The sequence below is a fragment of the Glycine max genome, chromosome 13, assembly GCF_000004515.6.
Source record: "Glycine max cultivar Williams 82 chromosome 13, Glycine_max_v4.0, whole genome shotgun sequence".
In the NCBI taxonomy this organism is placed as follows: domain Eukaryota; kingdom Viridiplantae; phylum Streptophyta; class Magnoliopsida; order Fabales; family Fabaceae; genus Glycine; species Glycine max.
The window spans coordinates 21257281-21275890 of record NC_038249.2 but is presented as its reverse complement, the minus strand read 5'-3'; the positions used below and the strand labels follow the sequence as shown (position 1 = coordinate 21275890).

Below are 18610 nucleotides of genomic sequence, written 5' to 3'. Positions count from 1 at the left end.
CACCTTAAAGATTTGATTAACTTAACCTCTCGACTTCAGTGCATAATAGGTGCAATTTCTTAAGCTGATTATGACTTTGAGAATCTTGATATAACTTTTGTTCTAATGGTAAAATACTTGATCCCCAACAAGACATTGCCAATTAATTCAAGAATTACTATAATATTTCATCACCATTAACTTATTTATTTTAAAAATATATTAGCAAATAAATGCATCAGGATTCAGTTTTCGCAAGATATTTTTACTGTGGTGAAAAAATGTGAACTATACATGAACATCGTATTTTATCTTGCCTTATTTTTTAAATTCTAAAAACTAGACAAAGTTAAGAAAAACTAAATAGTGATTTATTTAGGCCCAAACATTAAAAATGGTTATGAAAATGACAACTATTGGAAAAATAAATAAAAAATGAAATCTTTTTTGTACAAAGTTTTTTTTGGCACAGATAAAAACATTTAAGGGCTTGCTATTATCACCCCAAAATTGTTATTCTTACCACCTACTTTGTATTCTAATTTCCAAAAATACTCTTTCTACAAAAGTACATTTCCATTAGATACACAATAGAATCAGACTTTCGTTTTAACGTATAGGATGAGAAACAAATATATATAATAAAAGTATGATTTGGCTGTGTATTATGTAATAGAAAAACATACTTTTGAAGCACATTTTTTTTACCCTGGTCATTATAATAAAAGTATTATTTTATTGGATAGTACTTTATCCTTTGAATCACAATAAAAATATGATTTTATTGTGTATCATGTAACAAAATTATGTTCCCCTTAATTTGTTTGACAAACAACTTGCAAATTTTGGTAACAATTAACAAGCTTTGGGATAAATATTATAGGACTAAAATCAATAGTAATTGAGTTATAACATCACTAAAATGAATAACATGAAGAGGTGATATCAATAACTAATTAATACAAGAGTAAATAACTGAAATGAATCCCTAGTAATATGAGCTTCAATAATACAATATATTCTTCATTGTGATATAATAGAAAGGAAGTGACAATCATCCTTTTTTAAAAAAATACTTACAATACTAAAAAAGGGTAAACTTTTAAAAATGATTTTGCACATCTAAATTATATGAACATATAATTTAGACTGTACCAGTATAGTGAATAGAATATATATTAATTGGTTTTTTTCATTGCTAAATTTAAGAGCCATCGTGACAACTAATCATTTGACTACTATAATCTAAATAATAACTGATAAAAAATGTAAATAATAATAATAAAATGAACAAATGTAGTAGTATATGTAAAAAGAAATAATATATATGTATTATTTTTGGGATCAGGCATAAAGAAGGATATTCTCATGATACACATATACTACTAGTATCAAACAGTTTGAAATACTGAGGCTTTCAGGTTGGTAGCAGTTGGAGGAAATGAGCAGAAAGCAAGAAAACCTTCCCCACAAAAGCCAAAGTACCATTCAATCTTTTGAATGCAATGGTTGAGTACCGTACTTGTTCATGTTCATACCCCTTGAATCGTCACCGTTGCCATTTTTTGCCGCTCATTGCTGGAGCAGCGTCAACACTTGGCACCGCATCCAGAAACCTCACGATCGCGCCACGTGTCCGAATCTGAAATCCCTTTCTCCTCACTGAGTCCGAGACCCACGCACTGCACCGCACACTTAAACAAAAACACACGCCCCCGCGGGACGACAGCTAATCAAATCCTTCCACGGCTAATCGGCGATTCTCCCTCTCCGGTCACCGGCGGCTAGGGTTCCGTCCAAGCCTCTAAGCTCAAACGCCACTGTCACGGAATCCGCCAGCTCAGAGCCTCGTCCTCCATTAATGAATTTTCATTTTCAAAGCATTTAAAGCTTCTTTTCGCTTTTGATACCTTTACACGATGTCGTTTATACGACGCAGAAAGGCCCCTGCGAATCCTGTGCGAAACGATGAGGAGAAAGAGAAGGATAAGAAAAAGGTTATTAAGGCGAAGATTATCGAAGGCGAAAAGATAACAATAAAGAGATGGTCGTGCGTGGATAGCTGTTGTTGGTTCGTGGGACTCATATGTTCAATTTGGTGGTTTTTGCTCTTTCTGTACAATGCAATGCCGGCGTCGTTCCCTCAGTACGTGGCGGAGGCCATAACGGGGCCGTTGCCGGATCCTCCCGGCGTGAAGCTGCGGAAGGAGGGCTTGACGGTGAAGCACCCGGTGGTTTTCGTGCCCGGAATCGTCACCGGCGGGTTAGAACTCTGGGAGGGTCGCCAGTGTGCGGATGGGCTGTTCAGGAAGAGGTTGTGGGGTGGCACCTTTGGGGAATTGTACAAAAGGTACCTTTTCCTTTTCTCTTTCTGCTATATAGTGATTTGAATATGTTTCAGTGGCTTGTTTGTTTGAATTAGTCTTTTGAGTAAGAGAGCTTGCATGGTGGTTTCCACTTACCACAATTCGAAAAGCTGTTTGAAAATGTTGTATTACTTGATTGGGAAGTATGTAAGTGGAGTTTTACAACAACGGGTAAGTTTGTGTTTGGGAAATGAATTCAGTTATATACTATCTATTGAGTTGGAATGAGACTGACATGGTACTACTTGTTTATCAACTGCCATGTTTTTTGATGTTGTAAAATGAAAAAAGTACTATTCTTTCTTTACTGGATCCTGAAAACTGCCAATGCTTTTGTTGTAACTCAGAAAGATATAGCGAAAAGTAATTAGGCAATATTCTCTCTGAAGTACCTTTCATTCTTGTATTCTTCTGTCAAAGTTTACTGATTTTTGTTAGGAAACATGATGGTGTAAAAATAGCAACATTACGATCTACCATTATCTATTTGTTGTGTTAGGATGACATTTTTAGGCATTTCCTCTATGTCTGTTATCTGTACTTTTCCTTTATATATATATATATATATATATATATATATATATATATATATATATATATATATATATATATGTTTTGTAATATTATGTTCATTTGGTAGAGGGAATGAATTTCCCATCCTTCGTATCATTAATTGTAAGGCAGAAGTTTTACACACACACACAAAAGTTGATTTTGGGCTGAACCTTTTTCACTGGCACTTATTGAAGTCCATCTGCCTGGCAGAGTTTGGGGAGTTTAATTCAAATGTTCAATGATTTTAGCCATTACAACATTTGTCTTGCAGCACATTTATTTTATTGGCAAATATATTTACATCAAGTTCTTGTTTTGTGGACGTTTAAAGACTCATATAGAATTTATCTATAATGGTATATGATTTTTATTTTACCTTCTGCAGACCATTATGCTGGGTTGAGCACATGTCACTAGATAATGAAACAGGACTAGACCGTCCAGGCATTAGAGTTAGGCCTGTGTCTGGACTTGTAGCAGCTGATTATTTTGCACCTGGTTATTTTGTCTGGGCAGTTCTAATTGCTAATTTAGCTCGCATTGGGTATGAGGAGAAAAACATGTATATGGCTGCTTATGATTGGAGAATTTCATTTCAAAATACAGAGGTAGATCTCTGCCCCCTCCTGTATTTTGTTTTTGTATTAATTTTTGGTAAACCTTCAGATGGACTTTTTTTCCCCTTCATTTGATCAGGTCAGGGATCGAACTTTGAGCAGGATGAAAAGTAATATAGAGCTCATGGTGGCTACAAATGGTGGTAATAAGGTGGTTGTTATTCCACATTCAATGGGTGTTTTGTACTTTTTGCATTTTATGAAATGGGTTGAGGCACCAGCACCAATGGGTGGAGGGGGTGGGTCAGATTGGTGTGCCAAACATATTAAAGCAGTGATGAACATTGGGGGACCTTTTCTTGGTGTTCCAAAATCTGTCGCAGGACTTTTCTCTATAGAAGCCAGGGATATTGCTGTTGCCAGGTTCTTTTCTCACCACTATAAATTTGAATGCTTGGTTCTGTATATGTTTTTTTTTTACCCACAGTTTCTTCTATGTCTCTTGACAAGTAGGTTTTGGAACGTGTTTTACAGATTATATATCTGTAGGAAGTGGTTGTGTAATTTTTGTCCCTTTTGAATGAACAATAAGTTTCTATTTTAGTGTCTGTATTCTATTACCCCTTGAAAGCTCAAGTTTTGATCAATATTCTTAATAAGTCAATCATCGGTTAATTTTATACAAACTTCTATCATTCCTCCAAAAACTATTTTATAATGCTGTTGATCTGTTTCTAAGATCTCTAAAAATTGTGTTTCCTTGACATATATAAGGATTTTCTCAAGTTTTGCTTGGGTGAATTTTTCTATAATTACTATTGATGATATTGTTATAAAAAGAATCATGTTAGCTGTGAATACATACATAATCTATAAGAATGAAGTCCTTATTCATGAATCTCTAAACCTCATACAGGACTTTCGCACCAGGTTTTTTGGATAAGGATGTTTTTGGTCTTCAAACTTTACAGCATCTAATGCGAATGACCCGAACGTGGGATTCAACAATGTCAATGATACCAAAAGGTGGGGATACTATATGGGGTGGCCTTGATTGGTCAGCTGATGTATCCTATAACTGCAGTGCGAAGAAGCACAAGAACAATGATACTTACAGTGCATTTCAAAATGGCAAAGAGAATCTTGGGTTTATGAAAAATATAAATTATGGGAGACTCATATCGTTTGGGAAAGATATAGCTGAGTTACACTCCTCCAAGCTTGAGAGGTTGGATTTTAGGGTAATGTTCCTAATATATACATTGAGCATTTTGTTTATAATCTCCATCCTTCTTTTTAATGTTGGAACAATAGTATTTGTAGACATACCTGATTTGTCCTTTTAAATATCAAGAACTCAGATATATAACTTAAGTATTTATATTTAGCTGAACAGCTGAGCTTTCAGTTTGTATATGAATATTCATGGTTACATAACTTTCTATCATTTATCAATTTCTATTTTAAAAATTGCTCTCTATCTGTTCCTTCATTTGCCCTCAAGTTGAAGTGCCCTTTATCAGTCTATTGCATTTTCAGATGGAAGTTCCTCTGTATCTGTCTCCCAATATTCTCAAACTGTGGAAACTTGTTAACCATGTGCAATTAGCATCAATTGTTTTTACGAATGGCATTATGAGTTTCATGTATTGTTTGTTGTTGAAATTGACAGGGTGCTCTTAAGGGTAGGAACCTTGCAAACACATCTAACTGTGATGTGTGGACAGAGTACCATGACATGGGTGTTGAAGGAATCAAAGCTGTTACAGATTACAAAGCTTACACAGCCGATTCAATTTTGGATCTGCTTCATTTTGTCGCCCCCAAGATGATGAAGCGTGGGGATGCTCATTTTTCTTATGGGATTGCTGGTAATTTGGATGATCAGAAATACAAACATTACAAATATTGGTCTAACCCCTTGGAAACAAGGTGAGGTTCTTTACTTCGATTTTGTTGTTGTGGTTCACTCCTTATAAAAGATAAAGTTGAACTGAGTGCTATTTATTTTTCGTTCATCAAAAGCCTTCTGAGCATTTTTAATATTATACAAAGCAAGCACATCAATCTAGTTCAATAGGGTCCCTGGGGCTGGGGGGTAATGAATTCTACTGTTGCATAGCACTTTGCTACTGTGTAACTATTTTGTTACCTGGATTGGTGGAACTAATAGATTGTTGATTTAACTATTATCAATAATTTCATATCATGCTATGTTTGAAAATATGTTGCTTCTATTATTCGTGCCTGTGGTTTGTGTTATTTTTAATATTCTGTCCTGCTGCTACAGATTACCAAATGCTCCAGATATGGAGATTTACTCTATGTATGGGGTTGGGATCCCTACTGAAAGAGCTTATGTCTACAAGTTAACTCCTCAATCTGAATGCCACATTCCATTTCAGATTGACACCTCAGCAGATGGTGGGAATGAGTACACATGTCTAAGGGATGGAGTTTACAGTTCTGATGGTGATGAAACTGTTCCTGTTTTAAGTGCTGGTTTCATGTGTGCAAAAGGTTGGCGAGGAAAAACCCGCTTTAATCCTTCAGGAATCCGGACATTCATAAGGGAGTATGATCATGCCCCTCCAGCTAATCTTCTAGAAGGTAGGGGAACCCAGAGTGGCGCTCATGTTGATATATTGGGTAACTTTGCCTTACTTGAAGATATTATACGAGTAGCAGCTGGAGCCTCTGGTGAGGACTTGGGTGGAGATAGAGTGCACTCTGATATTTTCAAATGGTCTGAAAAGATCAATTTGAAGCTCTAGATTCACATGGTAACTGGTAAGTTGACTCCTTGGCCTTTTGGCATTAATTGTGGGCCTCGGCCCAAGTATAGTCTAACTTGGCCAACTTCTTTGTCCTATCTTAAGTGAAAAATTAGATTATAAATGCTTGAATCAGGGTAAATATTTTGATGCCTCTGATATTCACGCAGGATGTTTGTATTCCATCTCATGTGGCTAGATTACTAGTCCAAACAAGGCTTTCCACCAATGTTTATAAAATGTACTGGAGATTGAACTGGTTGTGGTTCAATTTTTAGTTAAACCACGATTGAACAACTGGAGACATAGTCTGTTCGTGATCTGCCAGTTCAAGTGATAGTTTTTTTTTTTTCAATTCTTAAAACCGTGCTCTCAGCATTTTAAGTTTTTATACACTGATGGAGACCAGTTTATAGGTATCATAAAATCTTTGGCTTTGGAATCACATTAAAGTGGAATCAATATTATTAGCTTAAACTACCAATGTCTGTTGGTCTAAATCCTGTTTGAATAAACTTCATCATAAACACTTGTAGGGAAAAAAAGGTTGATAAAATGAATTGAGCTTCTATCACGAGTTAAAATCAACTTATGCACTTCTCATTTAACTTTTCCAAAAATTGAGGTGTATGGGAGAAATAAGAAAGTTGATTTTAGTTTGTGGGAGAAGTACTTGGAGAGCTTTTTCCTCTGAAACAGGTTCATTTGGCTTGATTTGAATTAGTTGCGAGTCCAATGTGACTTTCAGATAACAAGGGTCCAAGATCAAAAAAATATTTTAGCTTTAATTTATGGTGTCGGCCAGTTGGCTTATTGACTTGTTTTCAGTGTTAACATTTCTCCAAGAAACTTACCGTTGCTATTTTTCTTACCTGATTACTATCCTCACATCATTACTTCAGTACTTGATAGAATCCTATCTGCTTCAACTGCTCTGCTTTAAGATGGAGCTGAAGGTATGAGATCTGTAGCTGATAGACCAGTCGCAGTGAGAGCTTGCTTGTTACTCTGATTTTATCTATAGAATTTCATCGTTTTGGGAAAGTGTTGAATCTGTTTACGACCCCCATCCCCAAGAAAAAAATTATACCAAGCTCTTAGTTTAGGTGCATGATTCATGCTTGACGAGAATTTTGTTGATTCTATTCATTGATTTGATTATTGTCCAGTGTATTAGTGTTAGTCTGCTCCCGTTTTCACTCTAATTTTTTATGCGCTGCACGGACTACATTGTCTTGTCGGTCAAAAGTTTTGAACAGATTACGAGCCCAAGCCTCAAGTATAGGAATAACAGTGGCGTAGTGGTATTTGTTGTTATTATTATTATATCCTAACACTTGAGTTAGTTATATTGTTTGTTAGATTACGTTGTACCTTCCAATTTCCATTATGATGGGTTTATAAATGCATGGCTCATAGATTTACTGTAAATCGTGTAAACAATAGATTATTATTGATGAAGTTGGTGGCAAGATTTTCAGATTTTGGTCTTATATATAATTCCACAAGTCTGAAGCCTTTCAAAAAAAATAAAAATTCATAAGTCTGAGACTCTGTAGTTTGTTCACCCACATACTACACCTTACTCATGGATGTTCCTAGGTGCACCAGGTACTACACCCAGCATTAAAACAAAATTTCAAAAATATCTTTTAAGTGTTTTTTTTTAAAAAAATAAAATTTAAAAATATATTTTACGAATTAATTTAAAATTAATAGTCCAGACATGAGCCAAACTTATTATTTTCGTGTTATTAGCGTAATGTTCTAATCAATTGAGTTAATAGATCAATTATGTTATAAAATAAATAATATTATTATGTGTAACAATAAAAATTTTAATTTATATTTAATGTGCACGTAAATTTATAACAATTAATTTTGATATAATTCATACAGATTAGTTAATTCATATATTTTTTTAATTTATGAATAAATTAATTTTATTTATTTATTTTAATAGTAAATGTTTTTTTTGTTTATAAAAATATTATTTTGATTTTTGTTTTTAAGTATTTATTTTTTATTAAATAGTAATTGTTTTTTTAATTATAAATATATTATTTTGTTTTTTAAGTAATTATTGTTTATTTTTTAAATAAAATAGATTGTTTTGAATTGTGTTTTTAAATAGTAATTGTTTTTTTAATTGTAAATGTATTAATTTTATTTTTGTTTTTAAATAGTTATTGTTTTTTTAATAATCGTATTAACATTTATAATTTAAAAAATTCAAAAATTTAATATTTTTTTAATTAAAAAATTTAAAAATCCATATAATTTTTACGGATTAGTTAATCCATATGAGTTATATATGAGTGTAAAAATTTATATAATTAATCCGTAAGAGTTATATGAATTTTTATTTTTTTAATTAAAAAATATTAAATTTTTTATTTTTTTAAATTATAAATATGTTAATATGATGGTTAAAAAAGAAACAATAACTATTTAAAAACAAAAATAAAATTAATATATTTATAATTAAAAAAACAATTATTGTTTAAAAATATAATTCAAAATAATTTATTTTTATTTAAAAAATAAATAATAACTATTTAAAAAAACAAAATAATATATTTACAATTAAAAAAAACAATTACTATTTATTAAAAAAAATAAAAAAACCAAAATAATATTTTTATAAATAAAAAACATTTACTATTTAAAAAATTAATTTATTAATAAATTAAAAAAACATACGGATTAATTAATCCGTAAGAGTTATATCAAAATTATCATAAAATTTATTATTTAAATTTACATGTGCATTAAATATACATTAAAAAATTTAGTGTTATATATAACAATACTATTTATTTTATAACATAATTAATCTATTAGCTGAGTTAGTCAGAATTCATAAAGATAGAAAACATTTATGAACTTTTTTAAAATTTTGTTTTAATATTGAATGTACGAAACCATCTGACTAATGCATCTAGCAACCCCTCTTACTCATTGTTGATGCCAATAATGTAACAAATAACTTTTTTAAGGACCAGAAACTAATTTTGCATCTTCTTAATATCATCGACATATTCTTTATTGTGTGACAATGTTTCTTACAAGATGTTTAGTTGTTTACTATTATTCTTATAACAGGTATGACTTGTTTGACACCATGTACTGCAACTGTTGGTTCTCGAAGGAACAAAATAAATTACCTTTGTTGTTGGGAACCATTGGTTCTGCTTGTCACAATAAATGTGTAGGAATTTGGTCTCAAATCAAATTTATACTCTCCAAATACATCTTGATCGCCTTCATTTGAGCTAGAAACATTGGTTTTACATATCCATTCATGTGCACGAAATGAATAATCCTTTCATAATTTTTTTAACATATTTGATTACTGATTAAGAACTTGGAACATCAATCTTTGAACTAGAGACTATTTATGATGTAAATAAAAAATGATTCACAATACTAAATGATCACGTCTATAACAGACATCTTTTTACCCATTTCTTATTGTAAAATCGTTTCAACCGGAATTGAATTTGTTCCTTATCAACATATTTAAATAAGTACTTCATAAAATTCAATTTATTACAAAAGTCTATTGATATAAGCTTGATTTTATCATCAACTTTGAATTGTAAGGATTGACAAAACTATTATTCAATTCGATGCATTTTCTAATTGTCATTATTCGTGTCTCTTCTTCCATAATTTGGATATTCTTCTTTATCAAATGATTTTTTTTACCAAAGATTCATCAATTTGGTTGACATTAATACAAATATTGGCAATTTTTATATTGCTTTATTGTTGAAGAAAAATATTGCTATGCTTAATGCATTTTATTTTAGCTCATTTAACGATAAATATTTTTTTAGCTATTAAAATCTCTTAAAAATGGTAGAAATATGTTTTTCTACCACCTCTAATAAAACAAGGAAGTAGTCTTCCACATGTCCATATTTCCACCCAATGGTCTTTTACTACCTTCTCAAAAAAAAAAATCTTCCTTTCAATGAACTAAAAACCTACATAGTAAAATTGAGAGGCAGAGAGAGAAAGTTTTCACTTTTTTGGGGAAGATAAAATTGAGAGAGAAAAAAAAGTTTTCTCTATTTGATTAAAGATAAAAAAAAAAATTGACTTTTGCAGTCAAAATGAACACTACTACAGTTCCCATACTGTGCTTTTTTCCTCTTCTACTTCTTCTCTATCTAGTTGTCTCTTTTTCCTCTCCTATTTTTTGTTCTCCTCCTTCTTAACCACTCCTCTCATTGCTCTCTACCACAAAACGCATGTGGATAACTGGTAAGAAATGTTAGTTTTAGTTAGTGTTTGATATTTTTTTCTCACAGATGATATTCAAATGCTTTATTTTTTCTCCTTCTCGTAACTTGGTACCATTTTCTTTGAGATATCTTAGGATTTTGAGAGTGTGGTTATTTTTCTCTAAAACATTTATTTACTTTTAAAAAAATATTTTCTTTTAATTTTCATTTTTATTTTCTTTAACATAAATAAATAAATAATGAGTTGTATAAAGTATTAGGGTAAAATAGTGTAGCAAAAGGGAGGGAGAAGATAGAAGTCGATAGTCTCATTTCAAGACAATAACAAAAAAAAGCATGTTTTTTTGACACTCAATGTTAGATAAGATACTGCCCCCACCCCCCCCTTCTCCCCATTCTTTTTCATAAAAAATCGAATAAATATATATAACAAATTAACAACAATTCATGATTGTTTTTTTCTCTTAATCAACAATTTATGACTGTTGTTGACAAAATGTTGAAAAACAACGCACGAAAACCGTTTGCCATTAATTTTTGGAGAGTTTTTTAATTGTTGTGTTTAAAAACATAAAAGAAAAAATCGTTATATTTGTGAATTAAATACTTTTTTTTTTCATTACAGGGATAGCTAAAAAATGTTGAATGGTAATTAAAAACATTTATTCTTTTACAACGTCTTCAACATTCATTCTTTTATAAACACATCTCGATGAACACAATTCTTATCGTTCTCACTTCTTCATATTTAATCAAGCTTATGTAATTGTAGTAGTTAAGAATGGAAATTAACATCACATCAAGAGAAACCATTAAACCATCATTGTCCACTTCTACAGAATTCAAAACCCATAAATTATGTTTGTTTGATGTGTTTCAACTCAACACCTATTTTCCATTAATCCTTTTTTATGATAATACCACTAACGCAAAAGGATTCTCATATGTCTCAACTCAATTGAAGAAATCACTGTCTGAGGCACTAACTATTTTCTATCCTCTTGGAGGTAGAAGAGGAGATTTCTTCTCCATTTATTGCAATGATGAAGGTGCAATTTACATGGAAGCCTCAGTGAATATCAACATGGAAGAGTTCCTAAACCCACCAAAATTAGAATTGCTAAACAAATTACTTCCATGTGAGCCTAACAAGTGCCATCCCTGCCAAGAAGTCTTGCCCCAATTACTTGTTCAAGTGAACCTTTTCCAATGTGGAGGAATAGCTATTGGAATGTGCAACCTCCACATCCTCTTAGATGCATATTCTTGTAGTGCTTTCTTGAAAACTTGGTTTGCCATTTGCAAAGGGTCAAAGGAAGAAATATCATCATGGCCAGATTTCATTTCTGCCTCTTCTTTTTTCCCTCCAAGGAACACCATTGGTGTACGTGCCGGCATGTTAAATATTAACAAAGACTCAAATGTGGAAGCAAAGTGCACCACAAGAAGATTCTTGTTTGATTCAAAATCCATCAATAAGCTAGAATCCATGTCATCAAGTGATGAAACAAAACCTACAAGATACCAAGCGGTGTCTTCATTCATGTGTAAGCATATGATTTTGGCATGCACAAAGGAATGTTGTGACACAAAAAGACCAATGGTTGCATTGCATGTTGTGGACATGAGGAAAAGGATGGGAGAGCCTTTCTCAAAAGGTGCTATTGGAAACTTGTTATGGCCAGCATTGGTTCTATTGGAGGATGTCAACAAGAACACTAATATTAGAGATTTAGTTAGGGTTTTAAAAGAAGGATTGGGAAAGCTCACTAAGGAATTGTTCCTAAAGGTGCAAAATGATCCTAGATTTTTGTGGAGTGATGAGTGTGCACAACTAATGCTTGAAGGTATAGCCACTAAAAACCCAATTACCTTTGTGTTCACAAGTTGGGCTAATATGGGATTCAACGAGGTGGATTTTGGAAGGGGAAAGCCTTTGTGGTTGGCTCAAAGAGGAGGTACTAAAGAAACTATCCCAAACACAGTAGTGTTGATGGAAACAAAAGAGGGAATTGAGGCATGGGTGACAATGGCAGAGAAACATATAGCTAACTTGGAAAATGATATGGACTTCCTCCAATTTTCATTGGTTAATCCTAGTGTTTCAAACATATAGTAATTTTAATCAGCAAAATAAAGTAAATGTGTGAACCCAATATATAAAGAAAGTTGTAGTAAGAATACGCTTCTTTTGTTTCTCTTTCTTTAATTATCCCAAAATGAAAATAAAATATTTTTGATTTGTAATAACAATAAAAGGAGAGCAAGATATTCTACATGTAGTTTATTAATTCGGGTAGTTGCTGTAAATATATGATCAAAATCCCAAACTTTAATTTATATAAATTCAGGAAAATGATTAAAATTACTGTACTTATCTATCAAAGATATATATAATTGAATTTGAATGTATATTAGAATTGCCTAAGTTGTCGGAATCTTTACAACCAAAAGGTTAAGTCTTTCTTCTCGTGATCACATACTCTAAATTCTAAGATTTTCAATAAAATAAAACTTATAAAACAATGAATGACGTGAGGTGCATTTGATTGAAGGAAACCATCATGTGTGTGGTTTTGTAGTGTTTTGATTAAATTTATTTATAATTTTTAAACTGAATTTTATCTTTCAAATTGATTGAATTACTAAACCAACTTGAACCTAATCCACCCCTAAATGCCTACCTCTTGATGATTATATGTTCAATAATGTTTTTTTTAATGGCTTATGATAAGTATATTGTTGGCAAGCTAATCATTCATTGCAAAACCTGTGATGATCAAATGGTGTTCTTCGGGATACCTGCCCTTTGTCTCAGCTAGCCAACTAGATCACGCATGGCTTTTCTCATTTTAAATTTGGATATGGTCATTTTTCCACCTCCCACTGTTTTTTTATTACAAACATTTTTGTTTTGAAAAATAAGCCTATTTATAAATTTATCTTCACTGTTTTTTTCGTTCCTACTAAATTAAGTGAGATATGAAATGTCTCAATTAAAAAATATAAATACTAAAAGTGTGAATTTAAAAAAATAGGATGAATAAAATTATAATTTAATCTTAAATCTTTCGGTATAGGACAACTTAAACTAAATCTCCTCGAAATTTGGGTCCATATCCTCGTTGATCTAAGATGTTCATATATATAATTCCTGTAAAAAAAACTAAAATGATAAAAAGAAAAGAATATTAAAAGGACTAATTTAGTGACAAATTAAGTTTTTTTAGGAAAAAGATTTAAAAGTTCACTATATTAGGATTCCAACACCTTGGTTGACTATCCATGGTCCCTGCGAGAAACAAATTACAAAGTGTGTAAAGTTTTAGAGATACTCTTCTTTATCCAACTTATTTTGGTGGCTTAAACACAATTTTTATCAATCTAGTATCAGTATTTCACGAATTCAATATCGTTATTTTTTATTTTACAAATATGATTCCAACTATTTTATTTGTGGCATCCAATATTTAATGGAAATGCCAACAGGACACTTGATTGTATTCACACTGATGTGATATTCTATTAAATTATCATGAGTATTTCAATTAAATATTGAATGTGAAGTTAATGAATAGATCAAAATTACATAATTAAAATAGTAAAGAATCAAATTTGCAGAAAAAAAATAAAGACCACATATATGAAATAACAACAGTAAGATAATCAAAAGTACAACTAAGCCTTTTTGTTTGAATTTATGATGAAGATAACCTTAAAAACATACGGTATTAGCTTAAATATGGAGTTTTTATCTGAATCAACAAATTATGACTGTTGTTAACAAAATATTGAAAAACAACGCATGAAAACCATTTGCCATTAATTTTTGGGGAGTTTTTTAATTGTTGTGTTTAAAAATATAAAAGAAAAAATCGTTATATTTATGAATTAAATACGTTTTTTTTTCATTACAGGGATAAGTCATAGGCTAAAAAATGTTGAATGGTAATTAAAAACATTCATTCTTTTACAACGTCTTCAACATTCATTCTTTTATAAATACATCTCGATGAACACAATTCTTATCGATTCTCACTTCTTCATATTTAATCCATAAAAATAAAAAAATAAGTATAAAAAATTTATAATAACTCAAGTCATTTTCATCAATCAATTAAATTAAACTCTTTTATTACTTAATAAGTACCAATCCCGATAAGTTGTACATATATATACATGAAGATACTTCCTTAAGTTTATATAACGTTTATGGTTATGACATAGGTATTTAAAAATGTAAGTAAGTTTTCGAATTTCATAAAAAATATTAGGGTAAATAGTCACTTTGTGTGTAATTCATTGACAAATACATGAAAGTGTAAAAAGTGTGAAAAATATGTCTTGCCGTTAACTTTCGCCCGTCACCGTTAATAAAATATTTGCCATGGATTGTTAGCATAGAGATATATTTGTTATAATTTTTTTTTTACTTTTCGTCTTTTCATCTGCTGATAAATGCGTCCTTGAAAGATGAAATGCAAAATTTAGTCCCTAAAAATATAAAAAGTGCGACAAATATGTCCGAACGTTAATAATAGATTGTGACTAATTATTATTATTATTATTATTATTATTATTATTATTATTATTATTATTATTATTATTATATGTTTATAGTTTACTGCTCTTATTCGTTTTGTACTTATGCAATATATTTTTTAAATTTCTTTTTAATATATATCTTTTTATTATTTTGATTTCCTTGTCAAATCTTAATCTTTGCTGTTAAAAAAAACTTTATCTTATATCTTATACTTTGAGAAATTTAAGAACCATAAGTTCAACTATAATGCTTGTATATAGTACTACCATTTATATATGTCACATTAAAGCTATAAAACTTTCGTTCAAAACTAGTCGTACTTTGGGTGTTCATGCTTGATTCATTATCTCCAAGATTTGTTATTCTACTACTATATATTATATTTTATATGGTTGAACTTATGGCTCTTAATCTCATCAAGTGCTAGAGAATTTTTCGTTAACACAATCTAATTCTCTCCAATATTTGATATAATTTTTTTATCAAATTTCTACTATCTTATATCTTATACTTTGAGAAATTTAGTAGAAATTTGATAAAATTATAAGATATAAGATAAAGTTTTTTTAACAGTAAAGATTAAGGTTTGACAATGAAATCAAAATAATAAAAATATATATATTAAAAAGAAATTAAAAAAATATATTGCATAAATACTAAATGCATAGGAGTAGTAAATTATAAACACATAATAATAATAATAATTAGTCACAATCTATTATTAACAATTAGACATATTTGTTGCACTTTTTATACTTTCAGGGACTAAATTTTATATTTTCATCATTCAGGAATGTATTTGTCAGCAGAGTGGGAAAACGAAAAGTCAAAAAAATATTATGACAAATATGTCTCTATGCTGACAATCCACGTTGACAATCATCTTAGTGACAAATTTGTCTCTCCGTACCACGTAGGTTATTTTATTAATGGTGACAAATGAAATTTAACGGCAGGACATATTTGTCGTACTTAAATGTATAATCCTTATTATCAAATTTATCGATAGTGTCGTCGGTGGGTGATAGCTAACATCCTTATTTGTGTAGGAAGATAAAATTAGTGCTTAAGTGAAGAATGCAGACTATGAAAAATGGCAAGATGAGCTAAAAGAAGAAAGTTGTTATATTATGGTAAACTTTGAAGTGGATGCTAATAGAGGCCAATACAGGGCAACAGACCATGAGTATAGGTTGGCCTTCATGAAAGCAACCAGAGTGACACAACAAGATATGCTGGAAATACCTAAATATGTTTATAATTTCACTGCTTTTGATGATATACTCAACCGAACAACTTCTCCTGACTACCTAATACATTTTTATAATCTTGCATATTTTCAATTTTAATATTTAAATATTTTAATGGAAAAAGTGTGATAAATTTTAATTTTCTTTTGCAAGATGCCATTGGTGAGCTTGTTGAAATTGTCCAATGGGATCTTGATAGTAAGGTGAAGAAAGTCGTTTTTATTCGTAAGGACAAAGTGTGTGTAAGCCATATTAGTTGTTGCATTATAATGTTATGTGAAAACAATATCCATGTAAAATTATTTGTTGAAAATGTGAGTGTTTCTGTAAGGGTACTACTGTGACATGTACTTTGTGAGAGACATTTGCTCAAAGACTCAAATCTTATTTAGATAGCCATAAAAGTGGACCAGTTGTAATGCTGCTACATCTGGCCAAAATCAAAGAATCAAAAGGTTAGACTTTGTGTTGTATTTAAACTATTTTATTATTAATATTAATATTTGTATACATTAATTGAGGAGGTTTCACCTCATATGGAATATTATATGAAGTTATATTTTTTGCATACTTACAATACAAAACTCCATGTATGGTTCCAAATTTGTTTATTAATGAAAATATATTTGAGATAATTAACTTCAAAAATAGGTATATATTTTGGATGTTTTGTGTCATAAAAAATCAATCATGAATATGAATGCATGATTCTTATTGATTATAGACATATTTTTTTCCAGCTTGAGTGCAAGTCAAAGCAATGTTGTTTGTTAAAGTGAAAAATTAACACAAATGTCACAATCTTCTAGAGTATCTGTTGAAGATAGGTTCTGTTACAATGTTGATATAGGTTGGTTAATCATATTATTGAAGCGAAGATGATTTCTAAAAAAAATATTGGCAATTTAGTTTACATCCCTCGAATATCATTAACTTTATCACAATTGCCTTGACCTTTCAAACTTGTCTGTTGATAGTTTTCACTTATTGTATCATATGCTATGACTATTTATAAATCTCAAGGTCAATCATTGTAGAATGTGAGTTTATATTTGCCTAAACTAGTTTTCATTTACGGGCAATTATATGTAGCATTTTTTTGAGTCCAAAGAAAGAAAGGATGGAAGATCTTAATCCATGACAATGATGGGAAACCTATAAACAAAACAACAAATCTTATTTTTAAAGAAGTGTTTGAAAAGTTACGATTAGTCTATTAATTATTTTTTTGAACTTGTACATGACTCATTCAGTTATCTAACTTTTGATTCTAATGCAGATTTTCATGCAGTAGAACAACTTTAAATTTTGACTCAAGCAGCAAGGATTTGTTTTAGTATAAAATAGGGGAATTTGATGCAGCAAAAGCACTCTATCAATATATTTTCTTCACTATACATATTTCATCCATTTACTGTAATTCAAATCTATTTTAGAAAAAACAGATATCTTTTATATTTTTGTGAAAACTACCAATTCTATTATTATTCTATATTCTTGCAACAAAACTATCTTACCTTATTTAGTTGGTTTTAAATCAATCATATAAAATATTTATACCACATGTGTAACCCGTGCGGAGCCACGGGTACTATGATAGTTTCCATTAAAATATATTAGTCTAACTACACAATTAATTTATTTTTTGATAAACAGCAAGCAAATTAATTTAGTAGATAATGTGCTCAAAATTAAAAGATAAAACTTTACAACTCATAAGTCATAAATTAAGAAAAGATATCGTATTCCCTCAGAAGAATCACAATTCATCTAAAATCTCTTCCTTCTTTTCCGTTAGCTGGCCTTCCCATCACAACGATATCATTCTTTGTGCAGTTATGGCTAACCAAGAATCAACTTACCCCCACCCTGTTTTACTTTTTTATTACCTCATTCTTTCTTCATACATGTGGTTTATATTTTTTATTCTCTTGTATTTATCCTTGATTTTTTTTTTTAAAAAAAAATGAACGTTAACTTTACTTTTGCAATGAGAAATTTTCTGCTCATTTTTTAAAAATGAAAATGATTCGTAACCTTGCATGATATTTTACTCGTAGATCGTTGGTGTAAATTATTTAATTCCATTCTACCGACATTTCAGCACTTGGTCTTTCTTTCCTTTATTTTAAAGAATAGAAACCTTAGGATAGATTCTCTTTTACATAGTGAAACCTTATCCACAACCAATTGAAAGTGATTTATTTTAAAAAGAAATCAACGAGAAGTGAAAGCGTGGAAAAGGTGACGTTACCAAACGTTAATGTTAACTTAATAAAATAATAAATATCATTAGAATCGTATGAGGATAGACTTGATCGGACTAATAT

The 18610-nt window shown here is 30.4% G+C and overlaps 2 protein-coding genes across 4 annotated transcripts; both read left to right on the top strand.

The window, feature by feature from the left end:
* The first annotated feature begins 1368 nt into the window (after positions 1 to 1368).
* On the top strand, positions 1369 to 7413 carry LOC100779225 (phospholipid:diacylglycerol acyltransferase 1). Of its 3 annotated transcripts, none has more exons than XM_006593879.4 (7): positions 1369 to 2329; positions 3286 to 3508; positions 3597 to 3880; positions 4374 to 4698; positions 5130 to 5389; positions 5748 to 6247; positions 7134 to 7413. In XM_006593879.4, exons 1-6 carry the CDS (start codon positions 1899 to 1901, stop codon positions 6229 to 6231), a joined length of 2007 nt encoding a protein of 668 aa, XP_006593942.1. In that variant the 5' UTR covers positions 1369 to 1898; the 3' UTR covers positions 6232 to 6247; positions 7134 to 7413. The 3 variants fall into 3 exon arrangements, with proteins under 3 accessions (XP_006593942.1, XP_006593943.1, XP_003541296.1); XM_006593880.4 differs by having other exon boundaries at positions 6402 to 7413; XM_003541248.5 differs by having other exon boundaries at positions 5748 to 7413.
* A 3852-nt stretch (positions 7414 to 11265) lies between these two features.
* LOC102667966 (stemmadenine O-acetyltransferase) lies at positions 11266 to 12600 on the top strand. The gene has a single exon (XM_006595277.3). It carries the CDS (start codon positions 11266 to 11268, stop codon positions 12598 to 12600), a length of 1335 nt encoding a protein of 444 aa, XP_006595340.3.
* The last annotated feature ends 6010 nt before the right edge of the window (positions 12601 to 18610 follow it).